Genomic DNA, 15,812 nt, shown 5'->3' with positions numbered 1-15,812 from the left:
CTGACCCTTCACTGCCTGTTTAATGGAGTGTTTCCACTCGAATGAAATTAGTTAACACCAGATACAACCTGTTCTCTCTATCTGACACTGTCAACACTCACTCAATCACAAACACAAAACATTTTTATCACCAACCAGAAACTGCAGGATGTTTCAACTCAGCTTTTTTGGCCATTGCAGATGGTCATTCTATCGTGTTCTCATTATTTTCGATTTTCTAATACATAGTTACACATTTTAATCACAGAACAGGTTTTCATCGAAGTTATATAATTCACACTTTTGTACAGTAATATTTTCCTGCTACTAAATATAACAGACACTTTCTGTCAAACCTCTTATCTCATTAGGCCTCATTTGCATATTCCTCTTTATTGCCTAATGTTAAGTCCTTCTCTTTCTTAATATCAGAATATTAATCTTTTTTTAATCCAGACAAAATAGTAGGTTTTCTGTTCTGAGCACTAATGGAGTTGTGAACTCCATCTCTCTGTATGCCGTATTGATGTCTCCGTCCACCATGTTGTCTTTCCATCAAAACGAAACAACTAATAACTCCAATACACATGGGCATACAGGGTCAAAGCCATTCATACACACAGTTGTATGAGGAGGCACTCATAAATGCACACAGCCATGCTAAGTTACACCCCGTACGGTTATTTCAGATGTACCTACCTCTGTGACTAATGAATAATGCATCTTACACAAATCTACTGCAACAACACCAGCGCAGTTCATCTCACCTTTAACGGAATACTAACGCATGGACTCATACATTTATAATATTGAACACTGTTTTAGACATCTGCCCACGTGGGGGGAAAATCCTAGATAATCTGTGTCTAAAAACATATATGAACACACACACACACACACACACACAGAGACATGCACACACACGGACACACACTCACACTCTTTGTAGGTTATTGTATGTTTATTGTATGAGTTTTGGGCTGTGCTGGGCTGTGTTTTTCGGCAGTTAATCAATACGGTGAGATAGAAGGACAGCCTTATTCAAGCTCTATGGGCTGTTGTTTTTCTCACCGGTGAAGTCACCAGCTTTTTCCACGGAGTTGTGAGATTGTCTAGGGCTCATCGATGATTCTCTTTACCGATGCAGATGAGTTCGTTCAGCACCAGGGCGCTCACGCTTCTCTCCTCCGTGTTCGGGGCCTGCGGCTTGCTCCTGGTCGGGGTTGCCGTGTCAACGGATTACTGGCTCCTGATGGAGGAGGGAATTGTGCTACAGCAGAACCAGACCACGGAGGTGAAGATGGCTCTGCATTCAGGCCTCTGGAGGGTCTGCTTCGTCACCGGTATGCCCCCCCCCCCCCAATCCTCCGGAAATCCAAACCCCCCCCTAATCAGCAGAGATGGCATTTATGTAATGCTAACACACTCTTTTTGGAGAACCTCATGTAGAAAGCCACAATGTTCAAAGCTAACAGCTGGTCTGAGTGGGCAGTGTTTTACAATATTTAAGTATTGTCATATCAGGAGGAAAACGACACATTCAAGAAAAGTTAACAAGATAATGTTTATTATATTTCATAAGGCAAATTCCCAGATTCGCTTTTATTGGGTACTGTGGTGTTGGAGGTTCATGCTGGTTTGTTTTGACAGCAGTAGCAGGATGTGCTGAGGTAGTCTGAAACAAAGCCACCCCAAGTTGGCTGAGATAGGCTCACTGAGAAAGGATGATGTCACCATTTCAGTGTGTGTGTCTGTGTGTGTGGTGTGTGCGTGCGTGTGTGGGGGCGTGCGTGCATGTGTGTGTGTGTGTGTGTGTGTGTGTGTGCACGTCTGTTTGCATGTCCGCCTGAATACTGAATTATGTGTTGAAATATTTTAGTTGATATGGTTTACAGATGCCTTTCATAAAAAAAAAAAAAAAAAAAAAAAAAGCGTTTCTGGGACAGTGTTAAAGGCTGTAGGTTGGCCATGGAGAGAGACTGTTAATAAAATATGGTATGTTAATTACGGTCTCATTCTTGTCCACACGTCTCTGATCCTTATCTGTTATGCATTTGTTTGTTTGTGTTTGTATGTAGAGGCTGTTACCTCTCTGTTTCCTCCCTCTCTCTTCAGTCTTTATTCTTTTTTTTTGGGGTTAAATTCTTTCCTTTCATCTCTGTTTTCTCTATTCTGACCCTGTCTCTTCTGCTCTCCTCTTCTGTCACTGCCAAATCTTCTCCTCCTGCTCACTCCTTTCTTTTTTTCTCCTCCCTTTTGTTTCTCCTCTGTCTGCCTCTCTCTCTCTCTCTCTCTCTCTCTCCCCCTCTCTCTCTGTCTCTTTCTCTCTCTCCCTCTCTCTCCCCCTCTCTCTCTTTCTCTCTCTCTGTCTCTGTCTCTCCCCCTCTTTCTCTCTTTCTCTTTCTCTCTCTCTGTCTCTGTCTCTGTCTCTCTCTCTCTCTCTCTCTCTCTCTCTCTCTCTCTGTGGCAGGGCCAGAGAAAGGGAGGTGTGTGGCATCTGAATACTTCACTGAGCCAGAAATAGAGATCACGACTGAAAACACAGCAAACATACTGAGTAAGTGGTGTGGCAGAGATACTGAATCCACTCTAGACTGGATACTGAATATATCAGTACTGTTCCCGTCCTGCCATACACACTCCCCACACCCCCCCCCCCCCCCCCCCCCCCCCCAAAACCAATCAGACCCCCATCGCACAGCTGACGTAAAGAGATGCATGTGAAAACTAAGAACAGAGAGGGGAGGACCGAATGTGCTTTTTTTGGGGGGTTTTGTCTCGGTCGTGAATTGATTTTGAATCGAAGAAACACCTAGACGCTTTACAGAATGTTCTATGGACCATATTTCTCTCTCTCTCTCTCTCTCTCTCTCTCTCTCAGAGATGGTAAGGACAGCCACGCCCTTTCCCATGGTTTCCCTCCTGTTCGTTTTCACCGCCTTTGTCATCAGTAACATTGGACATATCCGCCCCCAGCGCACCATCCTGGCCTTTGTTTCTGGAATTTTCTTCATTCTCTCAGGTAATGTCTCACCTGAGGCCCTCTGCAGGGGGGGTCATTTTTTACATCGCGCAAAGCTGTTGTGTCGCATCGAGAGAGCCTTGTGAACTGTGCTTATGTCTGACATTAGGGCTTCGCTTCAGTAAGCAGAGCACAGTGCAGAGGGGGGCTAAGAAAATGTAGTGGAGCATATGGTTATGGTTCTGTGAAATCTTCAGTCTGGGGTCCTTTCAGGGCAGAGTTATTCTGCCCGAATCAAATTGTGCCAAAAGGGGGAGCCTGTATGAGTGAAACTTCAAATGGTCTTTCTCCCTCACGACACCTTGGACCACTCAGAACCAATACAAATATGGTTAGCATTGAACACATGGTCCTCCAAGTGCATTGCACAGTTTGATAATAAGGGTTATGTCTGTATCGCGACAGCATATGCAGTGGTCGGTTTGGCAGGGGGGGGCGTGTGCTATCTTTTGCTATTTTGGTTTGAGTGAAGGCCTCGTAAAAACGCGGCGTACCTGCATGAGTACGGACCAGTGATTACTGGGGGAGCTGAGTAAAAACAGATGGGAAACACTGGTCTAATGGCGTATGAGAATCAGGCCCTATGAACGCCCTCTGTTGGGTCCTTAGAGACGAGCATCACTGGTGGTTTTACACCCAGAGCAGCCCCACTGCCGGCTGACCCTCTGCACAATACACTACAACCCGAACGATACGGGATTTTTAAGACCGATACCGATTTCGATATTTGAGGATTTAAAAAACTGATAATGATATATTGACCAATATTCTTTGAATTTTGTAAATCCATAACCTAAACAAAGATTTACCCTAATATTTTTTATGTGTAATTATTTATGAGTCCTCACCAAAATGATGAGACATAATGCAGTTAAAAAAGGAAACAAACTTGTTTTACTGCCATGAGTAGTACTTTGAACAGTTTTGATAAATAAAAGTCAAATGTATAATATATATATATATATATATATATATATATATATATATATATATATATATACACATACATACATATACACACACACACACACACACACACACACTATACTTTTACTTTTATAAATATACTTTTAGTTCTGTCCAGTGCAAGCTATGAGAAACCATTTTTGAACCACCATTTGGCGCCGTGTAAAAACATGCCGTCTTAGACTATGCAGTAAACTGATAGTGACCCAGAGTAAACGCTGCTGTTGAATGTATCTAATACTACGTGACTGTCTGCAACGAGGACTTACGACTTCAGGATTTCACGCTACACATTTGAAAGAGAAGCTTGATAACTTTGTTTGGCTACCAAATCATGTTAGACACTTGTGCATCTCATGTTTATTTATGTGTCCCCTCTGGTTTAATATCTTCCAATGCACCGACAGTAACTACAGACATACGAGTCACAGATATATTTACCATTGCTTCATTTAGGCAGAATAAGATAAGCGCTATAGTTCAACCGCGCATTAACGTTAGCATTCTTCCACTGATAAACATGGCATTAGCTAGCTTTGTGGGTAACCTCATTTAGCAATGGATAGCGTAATAAGCTGCTGTAAGTGGTGCTGCCAGAAAAGTTTTAGAACGGACGAGGGAGAAATGATAGGACCATTGTTTGTTTACTCACTAGAACTGCCGCACTGTTTAATAAATAAACCTATAATCAAGTTTGTCGAAAGCTTAGCCAAGCTTACAACACTCAAATACCCTAACATTTAACGTAATTTTGACAATTATCAACTTACTATGAACACAGGTGATCTCCGTCGTGGGCTACTCTGCTCAACTCTGCTTCGGTCAGCCGATGGTCGTCATTTCTTGTGTTCGCACGTGTGTTGCCCTCAGTGGAGTTGCAGTGTTCCCTCTAGAGGACAAACTATGCAACGACAACGTTCACAACACCTCCCATCTCTCCGTTTCTTTTTTAATTGTCATTTATCGGCCGTTATAAATGCCAATACCGATTTATCGGTAAATAGCTCATACCGGCCGATAATATCGGCACGCCGATATATCGGTCGGGCTCTACAATAAATTAGATGGTAAACCTACAAACATTTTTAAAAAAAGAAAAAAAAGAAAAGAAAGAAAGAATGGAAAGTATGCCACAGATAAAATTAAGACACCAAAATTTCCAGGTGAAGAAATCTTCCCAGAGGGGCCGTGGGTGCAGCTTAGGGCACAACGTGGGCACAAAGCCGAGACTCTTCCCAACTGTGTCTTCCCTTAACCAAAGCCAAGACAATTAGCACTCTGACAGGGGTGACAATGACTGGGCAAGCTTATCTTTCATTGTGCTTTTCCCATCCGGTCCCACGACAGCACCACATCACACATTTACAATGCAGCCCTGTGCTAAGGCTCCTCATTTAGGCTGTGTTGATTGGCAGAGACGTCATATGAGACGTGTCAGTCGTGGGTGAGAGTAAAGCTTCTCTGTCCACTGCTGGACTGGAGAAACTCTGCTCCATGGCAGAGACTCTGGATTGTGGTAAGACAGGTATGGGGCCCACGTAGAGAAAAGTGAGAGAAAAAAGAGAAAGAGAAAAACACGTAGATGAAAAACAAAGGCTTTAGGTGAATGAAAATTAAGCCGTGAAGATTACGGCTCCATAGGAAGAATGATGGGGTTCTGCATTTTTAATGAAGGAACACCACAGTTACCTCAGTGGGTCATAGAAACTCGGAGAAATGGAATCTGGCATCAAATTTAATCTACACAGTAATTTACTGCCTTAATCACATCACTCATATTATCCTACTGCAAGCCACCACTGCATTCCCCTGTTAAAAAAACACAAAACAAAACAGAACAAAACACAAAACACACAGTTATTACAGAATAAAGTAATTCTGAATTCTGGTGACTGTCCATTTTAACCAAAGGCAAAGTTCCCTCTGCATCCTTTAGAAAACATTTTCTATTTTATTTGTCCTTGTTGTATGGATTGAAAACCGGTCTATTGTACAAAAACTGGAGCCTAGATATCAAAATCTTGTTTAGATCATATTGTCATGTACCAATCAGGATTCGTTGCATACCAGTGTTACCTTTTGGTTGATACCTACAAGGTAAATTTGTCAGATTCACAAAGGTTTTGGGAAGACCTATGGAACCTATTTTTTCCGCTGTCTCTGAAGAGCAAATGAACAGTCATCCAGTCACATGCAAGGAAGAAAGCAATGAGCTAGGGCAAATCACTGTTCCCATCAAAATCCAGCAATGCTGTTTCTGCTGATTCCGTAACCTATTAAATAAGAATTAGGAATATTTATTAATAGGTCAGCAGTTAAATAACACAGATTGCTTACTCCTCAGATTAAATCTTTTAATGGAAGAAGACCAGACACTGTGAGCCTGTTGCTTAGCTGAGGAGGCAGAAGAGCTGCAGTGTCTTTGTGTGTGTGTGTGTGTGTGGACAGGGAGCTGGCTGTGTACCAGGAGGCGGGCAGGGGCACACACACTGCCTCCAGCACACACTGGTCAAAACCACAGTCCTGCCTGTTGTGACAGCTGGGGGTGGAAGTGAGGTCACCGCGTCCCATGAGCACTTGCAGATGCTGTTTTTGTAGCGGCTGCAATTGGGTTAGGGATGCTCGCTCGGGCTCTGTGAGACAGCCAAACGCCACGGGAGCAGGTACCACAGCAGTAAGGCAGTAAAAAGCGCCACGGCGGTGGTCTGCAGGCTGTGCAGCTGAAGGCGTCTGATAACGTCTTAACCCAGAGATCAGTAGCCCTGGAGCACAGCATCGCAGTAACGCAGAGTCAGTCACGCAGAGGTGCCACAATGCAGCGTTTAACGAAAGGGAACCTCCACGTGGCCTCCCGTCGGAGCGGTTTCACTTTGAAATGGCTGTGTTTCAGAGTCTCCGTGCTGGCCTGCTTTATGCGGGCAGCTGGCTTCGAGAGGGATGCTTCGTGCGTTTGGTTACGCCGGAGGCTGTCAGTGGCTCTGCTTACTCCCTGCCCACTCTCTGCAAATTACCGACAGCTGCGCCATCGTTGTCATCTCAGTCTCAACTTTCGGGGTCACTCTTTAAATTCTAATGCGCTGGGATATAATGTTCTCATGTTTTTTTTAACCCTCGCTTGTCATCTGTTATTACCGTCAAAAGCATTTGACCTTTCAAGGGAAAAAAAGAAGCACCATAATTTGATCAGCAAATGGACTAAAATCATGAAAAATGTTGAACAGTGCATGTGCTCTCAGTGTGGTATATTTTCTCATTCACCTGACTCTCTCATGATTCCCTCTTCAAATGCTTACATCTTTTCTCTACATGTGACTGAATCCTTTCCTTCTTCCTTTTACCACTTCTGTTTGTCTGTCACTTTCTCTCTCCCTCTCTCTCTCTCTCTCTCTCTCTCTCCCTCTCTCTCTCTCTCTCTCTCTCGCCCCTCTCTCTCTCTCTCTCTCTCTCATTCTCTCAGGTCTAAGTCTGGTGGTGGGGCTGGTCTTGTACATCTCCAGTATAAATGATGAGGTGATGAATAGACCCAGAGAGCCAGAGCAGTTCTTCCACTACCACTACGGCTGGTCCTTTGCATTTGCCGCTAGCTCCTTTCTCCTTAAAGAGGTGAGACAAAATGGGTGTTAGCACGTCGCTAACAATCACAGTCACCCGCTATGCTATCTCACTCACAGCATCCCTGACATCATACGTTTACATTAGTGGTTTCTGTCACAGTTAAGTGGCAGTAGCAGCTAAGTTCATAGATCATCATTAAGTTTAGCTGTTACCTGAATTTACCTTTATTTCAACAACCTAAACACTATTCCCAAACAACTGGCAGTGGAATCTCGCGGTGGAGAAAGCTTTGGACACGGCTGTGAGGAACTGCAGGCTTCTGCAGACCTTCGCACTGATAAAGTTGGTAGCAGGGTTGACAAAAAGAAGTTTGTTGAGGGCGAGTCCATGAGCCGTATGTACAGTGAGAGCGTGAATTTAACCTGGCGAGTAGGGACAGCCAGTTCTTTCACTATAAACGGCACCAGTGTCAATTCCATGGAACTTGGAGAAAATGCATGGTCTGGATAATTCTCATGTACTGATATAAATATCATAGCAAAAAAGCATGTTTTCTGTTCATAAAAGTGAATAAGCATTAGATATTAAAAACAGGATCCTGTTGGCTTGATAATATTTATCTTAAATATGACATGGTTTGGGCACCTTTACTACACAAACACAACTCAGTGAACAATAGGTTACTTTCATCACAAATAAACAAAACGTATAAGAATGGGTGATGTAACGGAAGTCACATCGTCATAACACAAACACAAGAACACAAACGCAGTCCAAACGAAAAGAGACAATGGTATTCTAATCATTCGAAGGTGTCAAACACATCACCAGAGGAGTCCTCAGAGTCGTGCGCGTCCTCCGTGAGCTGTGATGTAAGCAGCACACCTCTGACTCATGTTCTGCACCAGGTGTCTGGGGTGATCCAGAGGAAGTCCGGCCCACTCCCCCGACAACGCTTGAATGAGCGTTTGCCAGTTGACAGGTCTTGGTGTCCTCGATGAAACACGTCACCAAAGATCATCCCACAAAATTCTCAAAGGGACTGAGGTCAGAGGAACAAAGTGTCCGAGGCATCGCTGCCGCCCCCTGCGCCTGAGGGAGGTCATTGTCCACGCGTTTCATCGAGGAAATCAAGACCTGTCAACTGGCAAGTGCTCATTCAGGCGTTGCCAATGGGAGTGGCGCAGACTTGCCCAGGGTCACATGAGATGCCTGCTACGGAACAGGAGTGCGGCCTGCAACCCAGCTCAGTGAGGACACACACACACGATACTGAGGACTGCTTCTGGTGTGTCCTTTTGTTTTGGCCTGTGTTTGTGTTCTTGTGTTCATGTTGTCATGATTTTGGCCTGTGTTTGTGTTCTTGTGTTCATGTTGTCATGATTGACATGTGTTTGTGATCTTGTGTTCATGTTGTCATGATTGACATGTGTTGCTCCACCCCTTGTCCTGTTTTCGCTTTTTGCTTATTTGTTTTGGAAACAATCTGTTGTTTATTGAGTCACGTTTGTTTTGTGAATATAGCCAAACTGCGTCATTGTCATTTTAAATTTTTTTCCTAAAATATTTTAACAGCGCTCTTTTAAAGATTTCATCTTTTTTTTTTGTTTTCTGGTTTTTTTTGGTGCTCAATATATAGTCCATTATGTAGCCAAGCCAGCAGTATCACTTCAGATTTCACTGGATCAGAGGAGAGGTTTTAAAGCAAAAGTTTTGTCTGCAGACTGCGGCCAGGTACATTGGCGAAAGCCTTATTGTCAGCAGGTGCAGTGAGAGAGGGTTGTGTCGCCCTGTAAATCCATACTGCATCCCTGCCAGGACCTGACCCTCGGCCATACTCTTATGGTCCATCCAGATGGCTCTAATGAGCTACTAATCCCAGCGCTGGAGAGGCCAATGCATTGACTGCAGGAGGAAAAGAAGTCTGAAGTTATCTAGTGAAGTTCACAGTTATGTATGCGGCTATTTTCCTTCGGTCCACACATCTCACTAGCTGTAGAAAAAAAGCCTGCTACTGACCTGAGGGATAAAGTTTGAGAACAAGCATTGTTCTGCATCTCCAGCCCACCACCAAGTATGATGTGCCTGGACTGGTAATCTTTGTAACAAACTCCACCAGAGTCCAAGACCATCTCCATGAAGGGCAAGGGATGTGGCTCCTCATGTAAGATGCAGTGTTCACCTCCGCTGTGTTGACAGACAGGGGCATCCAATTATATCTGATTTCTCCCGGCGGAGTAACTACCAGCGACCACTGCCGAGGAACAAACATCCCCAAGTACAAGAGGGTGCCCTCTTGTACAAATCACCATCTAAGCTAGATGACAAATCTATTTCAGCCCAGGTATGTGTTCGCTGACAGCCTAGCTGTGGCCTTTTTTTTTTTTTTTTTTTGGACAAAGGCTCCAGTATTTCCATTGCAAGTAAAGATGTGAAAGCCTCTCATTCGAGTTTGAGAAAACAAACTATGACAACAGTTCTATAGACCTGTAGGCGACTATCACTGTGGAACCCATCCGAGTTTGTGTAGGACGACCTGGAACAGCATCCCCCTGTACCTCATGCCCGACCCACCTCAGAGACACTGTCATTGGCCAGTCGTGCAGTGATATGTCAGTGGTATGTGCATCTGAACACCAAGGAGAAAAAGACTGAGCTGCACACCGGCCAAAATCTTGGTTAGTTTCACTGGACCTTGTCCATTGAATCTGAACCAATACAAGAGACATGCCAAGTTACATATTAAGGATAAAAGTGTCACCAGTCCTCACAGATGATACAAATGGATCCTCTGCCAGAATTTGAGTCCTCACTAAAATCCCTTCTCAAGACATTCTGTTCCATCAGGAGGAAACACGCACAGGGCAGGGGTCTAAAAGGCTTTAGGAGTCATTACTTTTTCACTAGTTACAAAACCACACTACAGCATGCGTGTGGCATGATATCCAAACAGAGTAAAGACAGTCAAACATCAGAGAGTCATGTTCTGATGGCTCACCGTAATGAGGAAAGCTAGTGTGCCTGGGCTGAGGTGATGGTCTTAGTTTTAAAGGAACATAGTAGAATGTCAAAAGCTAGCCTTCCACGTCCTCTCTTTCGCTTCTCAGAGCCCGTAAAAGCGTTTTCCTTTTCAAAAACAGGCTGCTGACATTCTTGAGCTGTCAATCGCCAGTGATCCCTATGACAACCGCTACGCGTCGGACGTGCAGAATTAGTTTCTGGAACTGCCGAATGTCTCTTTGAGAGCTTCAGATGTGAGCCTGGTATTCCAGAAACTTTGCACACTGATGAAGAGTGGCAGTTTGAGTCTGATCTTGTTAAACATGTTTGTCAGTTTTCTGGAACTGAGGTACACTCAGTCAGCCTGTATAATTCTCAATGTGCTGGAGCGCTCCAGTGTTTTAATGCAGTACTCAGTAATGAGCTGGATAAGACACCACTCTGAATGAGATGACTTACTCAACCAAACTGCCCTGGTCAATCATGCTAGCGTTCACTCCACCTCAAAATTCAATTCATTCTTTCTGATATATGATGGAGAAGCAACGATATTTGCCAGCCTAATATTCTTCACCAATTTGTCACAGTTCGCTGTCACTCCCAGCTTGTCAGGCCAGTACTTCAGCTTCCTGTTCACTGGGTGTTTACTTAACTGTTCTCTCAGTCATCGTGTCCACTGGGCCAAAGTCTCAGTTCCTCTGTGTACCAAGGTCAATGCCAGACTGAAGTGCCCAGTCATCTGATGAGTTTTGTGTGAACTTGTAAAGTTCTAATCCTAAATTTCCAGTCCTCATTTTAAGTGCGTAGAACAACGACCTTTTTTGTGAGAGGTGTAAGAACAAGTATTGAACTCTAGGCAAGAGCGGCTGGAATGCTCCCAAAGCTGAATTAATTGTTTGAGCTGTACTTTGACCTGTTTTATACAATCTCCTTCCATTTAGTTTGATGACATTTTGATTCCTCAGTTTCACTGCCAGCCCATAATTTGTTTTGCTGCTGATTCTTAATGGCCCATGAGTGTGGCATGGAGCAGCAGACAGGACTGAGACACTGTGGAGTAGATTGTTAAGAGATGGATGGTGCCAGTGTGGTCGTATCAGTCAAGCTACTGTAAAAGGACATTTTACCTATTCAGTGCATGACTGCTCAGAGACTTAATCACTCACAGCTTAAAGAACTCACGCATTTAACACCAGAACTGCCAGGTTAAAAATAAAAGATCGTAACTGTTAATGCCAAGAGACGATGCCCACTGATGTCACAGTCCCGTGTGTTTTTGGCAGCCTACACACACGCTTCACTTTGGCTAAGCAAACTACACCTGGAGAGAGGATCCGGCGTCAAATGTAAGACGTACTCTTTATAAATGTCATTTAAAAAAATATATCCAGTAGCATACAAAATCCCTGAGAAGGTGCCAAAGGTCAGAATCATAAATTAGTAACAGTGAGTATCTGTTGGACACCAAGCAAATCACAAAGGTACGACAGTGACGGAATAAAAGGGTAGCTGTGGGGAATATCCGCTGGTCTTTTCTCACTTCCGTTCACCTCTCCCATTTCCTTCTCTCACTCCCTTTCCTTCTCTCATTCCCTTTCCTTCTCTCATTCCCATTTCATTCTCTCATTCCCTTTCCTTCTCTCATTCCCTTTCCTTCTCTCATTCCCATTTCCTTCTCTCATTCCCTTTCCTTCTCTCATTCCCTTTCCTTCTCTCATTCCCATTTCCTTCTCTCATTCCCTTTCCTTCTCTCATTCCCATTTCCTTCTCTCATTCCCTTTCCTTCTCTCATTCCCTTTCTTTCTCTCATTCCCTTTCCTTCCCTCATTCCCTTTCCTTCTCTCATTCCCTTTCTTTCTCTCATTCCCTTTCTTTCTCTCATTCCCTTTCCTTCCCTCATTCCCTTTCCTTCTCTCATTCCCATTTCCTTCTCTCATTGCGTGCTCAGTTTACCTCAGTTCACATCTTCAAAAGTTTGTGTCGTCCACAAACAGATCTCTCTCACACCACACAGTGTTCCATGACCCCATGACTCTCTGCTTCCATTTTCCCTCCTGTCTGTGCATCCTCTCTGTTGTCCTCGGGTAAAATGGGTGAGCGAGATACCGCAGTCATAAAAAAAAAAAGGAAAAAAACAGAAAACGATTAGGCCACCCACCTTCTTTATTTGCAGCGATATAGCCAATAACGCACGGTTCGTTTCAAAATACACGTTAAATGAGAGGAGAGAGAAAGCTATTGGTGTCTGAATAGCAAGATTCAGTGGGTCCAGAGGAGACAAAGAATGCAGGCCTGCATGAGCACAGATGCTGACTGACATATTGTCAGCTATAATAGGGGTGACATGATGTGAATAGCACTATGTAATTTGTTTTCAGTGGCGATTTTTTTTTTTTTTTTTTTTTGAATTGCAAACTAGGTATGCATCGAGAAGACAAACATTTAAGGAAGAGACACGGGAGGGTGACAGCGTAGATTCTGAAGGGCGTTTGATATTTCAAATACAAAACCACAGCACTGTCATGTGTCTGACGGTGTTGACTGCAGTATAAGAGGAGGGTTCACAAGGGATGAGGGGAGGAATCCATGGACCAAAACAACAATTGAAACGGGGGTTTTTTTGCCTTCAAAGCAGCTTTGTCTGCAAATCATCAGACCTGGTCGTGTGATGTTCTTCCAGCCATCAACGAACTGACACTAGCAATTCTGCCACTGGTTCCATGTGTTTACACCACCATCAGTTTTTTTTTAAGACTCTGAAAAACACCCTGAGTCCTTGGGGTCTTTGCTCCTCAGAATGTGTAAGGATCAGCCACTTGCACTGTCTGCTAGCTCACTTACACCTGCATGAAATGTCATGCGTTTTCCTCTCATCTGTATGCATTAACGTTAGTCGCTAACAGCAGCCCCCAGCGAAACACTCACCCCTCTCCCACGTCGTCACATGCTAACTGCTAATGCTCCACCATAATCCACTCCTTTGATCAGTATCTTTAAATAGTAGTGACAAGCGGTTAAAGGCAATAGCAGAATAGTCATGCAGTGTCAGAAAGCTGCTGTTTTTACACAAACAGCCTCACATAAAAGCGCTCTCTCTTTCTCTCTCTTTCTCTCTCTCTCTCTCTCTCTCTCTCTCTCTCTATGAGTCTATCTCTCCTCAGTAAGGTTTTGTCTTCAGCTTGTTTTGCGTTACTATGGAAGGGCTGAGGTAATCATTTGGATGATGACAGATGAGAGGGTGATAGGAGGAGGGAAAGATGGGACAAACATAGGTCTGAGAGTGATATGGAGAATATGAATAAATCTCACTACATGCTAACTCTCAAACATGACCTCTGCGTAGTACAGGTTACCCTAATGCTACATATTCATAAGGTTTTAAATCTTAAATCTTAGTGGGTCGTTCTCATTAAATATCGGGGCTGGCATGTATAAAGCCTCTGGGAATGACTCCTAAAACTCTCAGAAGTCCACTTAAGACATGTTTTCATTAGCTCTGCATCATCAAAGAATTCTAGCATGTCTTTGAAAGCATGGAGGGTGCAGTGCGCTGCCATCTTTAACGACTCTGAGACGTTATGGGGCACCACTGACACATTCAGACACTCTGGGAGTTCAGAGCACTCTTAGGCACTCTAAGCACTGGAGTTAATTTCCTGAATTCTAAGAATTTCATGGCGCTAAAGGCCAAAGTTTTACCCTGAGAGGCTTTATAAATGCCAACCCGGCTGTGCTGATATTGTATTTTTGTAAGCTCGGGATGTATGCATCCCACAGGAAGAATCCTGGTTTCTCATTGGAGGATTCCTTGTGTACAGAGTAATTCTGACTCAGAACTCACAGCATAAAAACTGCAAGTGTATGGATTTATATGTATATATATTTTTACTCATAACTTTATAGTGGGTCTGTGGTTCTGAGATTCCTAGGCTGACATTTGGTCCCCAGTAGAAACAGCATTCTCTCTCTCTCTCTCTCTCTCTTTCTCTCTCTCTGCCTCTCTCGCTCTATCAGGGTGCGGGTGTGATGTCTGTGTACCTGTTCATGAAACGCTACGCTGAGGAAGAGATGTATCGGCCCCATCCTGCTCTCTATCGCCCCCGTCTGTCGGAGTGCAGCGATTACAGCGGGCAGTACCTGCACCCAGAGTCCTGGCCTCCTCCGCAGCGCGGCCGCAGCGTGTCTGAGGTCTCCAGTGACATCTCCATCCAGCTAAACCAGACTCCTCCACCACCTCCACCCAAAAGCGGCGGCCCTTCGAATCCTCCGTCCTCAGGTCCCTCCTCAGGGGCAAGTTTCCACCTCCCTGCACATTCCTCCTCCTCCTCTTCCTCCTACCCTCACGACCTCCATTCCCCACATGCCGGTGGCCCTGCGCCCCAGGCCCTGCCCTTGGTCACGCCCCCTTCTCCGGTACCGCCTCCCCACTACCACGCACACATGCGCATGGGTGCCTCGCCCTGCTAGAGGAGGCACAAACCAGAGGGTATGAGGTAGGGAGAGGGAAAGGGGAGTCCGTCGGAGAGGAGGTGCAACAACACACACACACACATATGTACATGCATCCCCACAAACACACACACACACATAGACCCCACCAGAACAAGCAAGAGGGCAGGGAGACAGCATCTGAGAGAGGGGTGAAAAGTCAAGAGCGACAGGGCTCAAGTAACAAGGGGCAGAGGTGAAGAAAGATCTAACTTTGGTTATTAACGTAAAGAAGACAAGACAAGGGACAGAGAGACAGAGAGAGAGAGAGAGTGAGTGGGCTGGGTGGTGAATCGGGGGGGGGGGGGGGGGGGGTATATATTTAACTCTGTGTCTGAGATACAGGGTTTTAGAAAAGGAGTGAAGGAGACCTGTCAGGGTCATAAATATCATTTATTTCAAAAGAGAAAGAGAGGATTTGAAGGTACAGACAGGATTTTTAAAAAAACAAAATACATGCAACTCTTCCTAAGCACTGAGAAACAGAACATTCAGAACGACTGTATATGCATTAAGATTTATACTCAAAACTGTATGAAACTAAACAAATTACTTATATACTCTATCGCAAACATTTTTTTTTTGGTTTCTGTCTTCCCTTTTATCCTGTTGGGGGGGGAGTCATTTTATTTCAAGAGATGTTGATGTTTATATAACTTTCTTTTTCTTTGTATTGAAGTTTAAAGTATCGCAAATGAATGTGCTTAGACCCTGTTGACCTTGACAAGGAAAGGCAGATTGCCAAGAAAGGTCATTTCCAACATGGCGCATGTTCAGAGAGTGTATATAGTGCAACATTACC

General features: G+C 44.3%; 1 protein-coding gene across 2 annotated transcripts; it reads left to right on the top strand.

The window, feature by feature from the left end:
• Positions 1-1,120: 1,120 nt before the first annotated feature.
• On the top strand, positions 1,121-14,989 carry cacng7a (calcium channel, voltage-dependent, gamma subunit 7a). 2 transcript variants are annotated; one of them, XM_030789420.1, is made up of 6 exons: positions 1,127-1,322; positions 2,450-2,536; positions 2,861-3,001; positions 7,425-7,570; positions 14,537-14,766; positions 14,935-14,989. In XM_030789420.1, the coding sequence occupies exons 1-6, from the start codon at positions 1,127-1,129 to the stop codon at positions 14,987-14,989; spliced, it is 855 nt and encodes a 284-aa protein (XP_030645280.1). The 2 variants fall into 2 exon arrangements, with proteins under 2 accessions (XP_030645279.1, XP_030645280.1); XM_030789419.1 differs by having other exon boundaries at positions 1,121-1,322; positions 14,537-14,989.
• The last annotated feature ends 823 nt before the right edge of the window (positions 14,990-15,812 follow it).

Source organism: Chanos chanos, chromosome 12 (assembly GCF_902362185.1).
Source record: "Chanos chanos chromosome 12, fChaCha1.1, whole genome shotgun sequence".
In the NCBI taxonomy this organism is placed as follows: Eukaryota; Metazoa; Chordata; class Actinopteri; order Gonorynchiformes; family Chanidae; genus Chanos; species Chanos chanos.
This window is presented reverse-complemented; position numbering and strand designations above follow the sequence as displayed.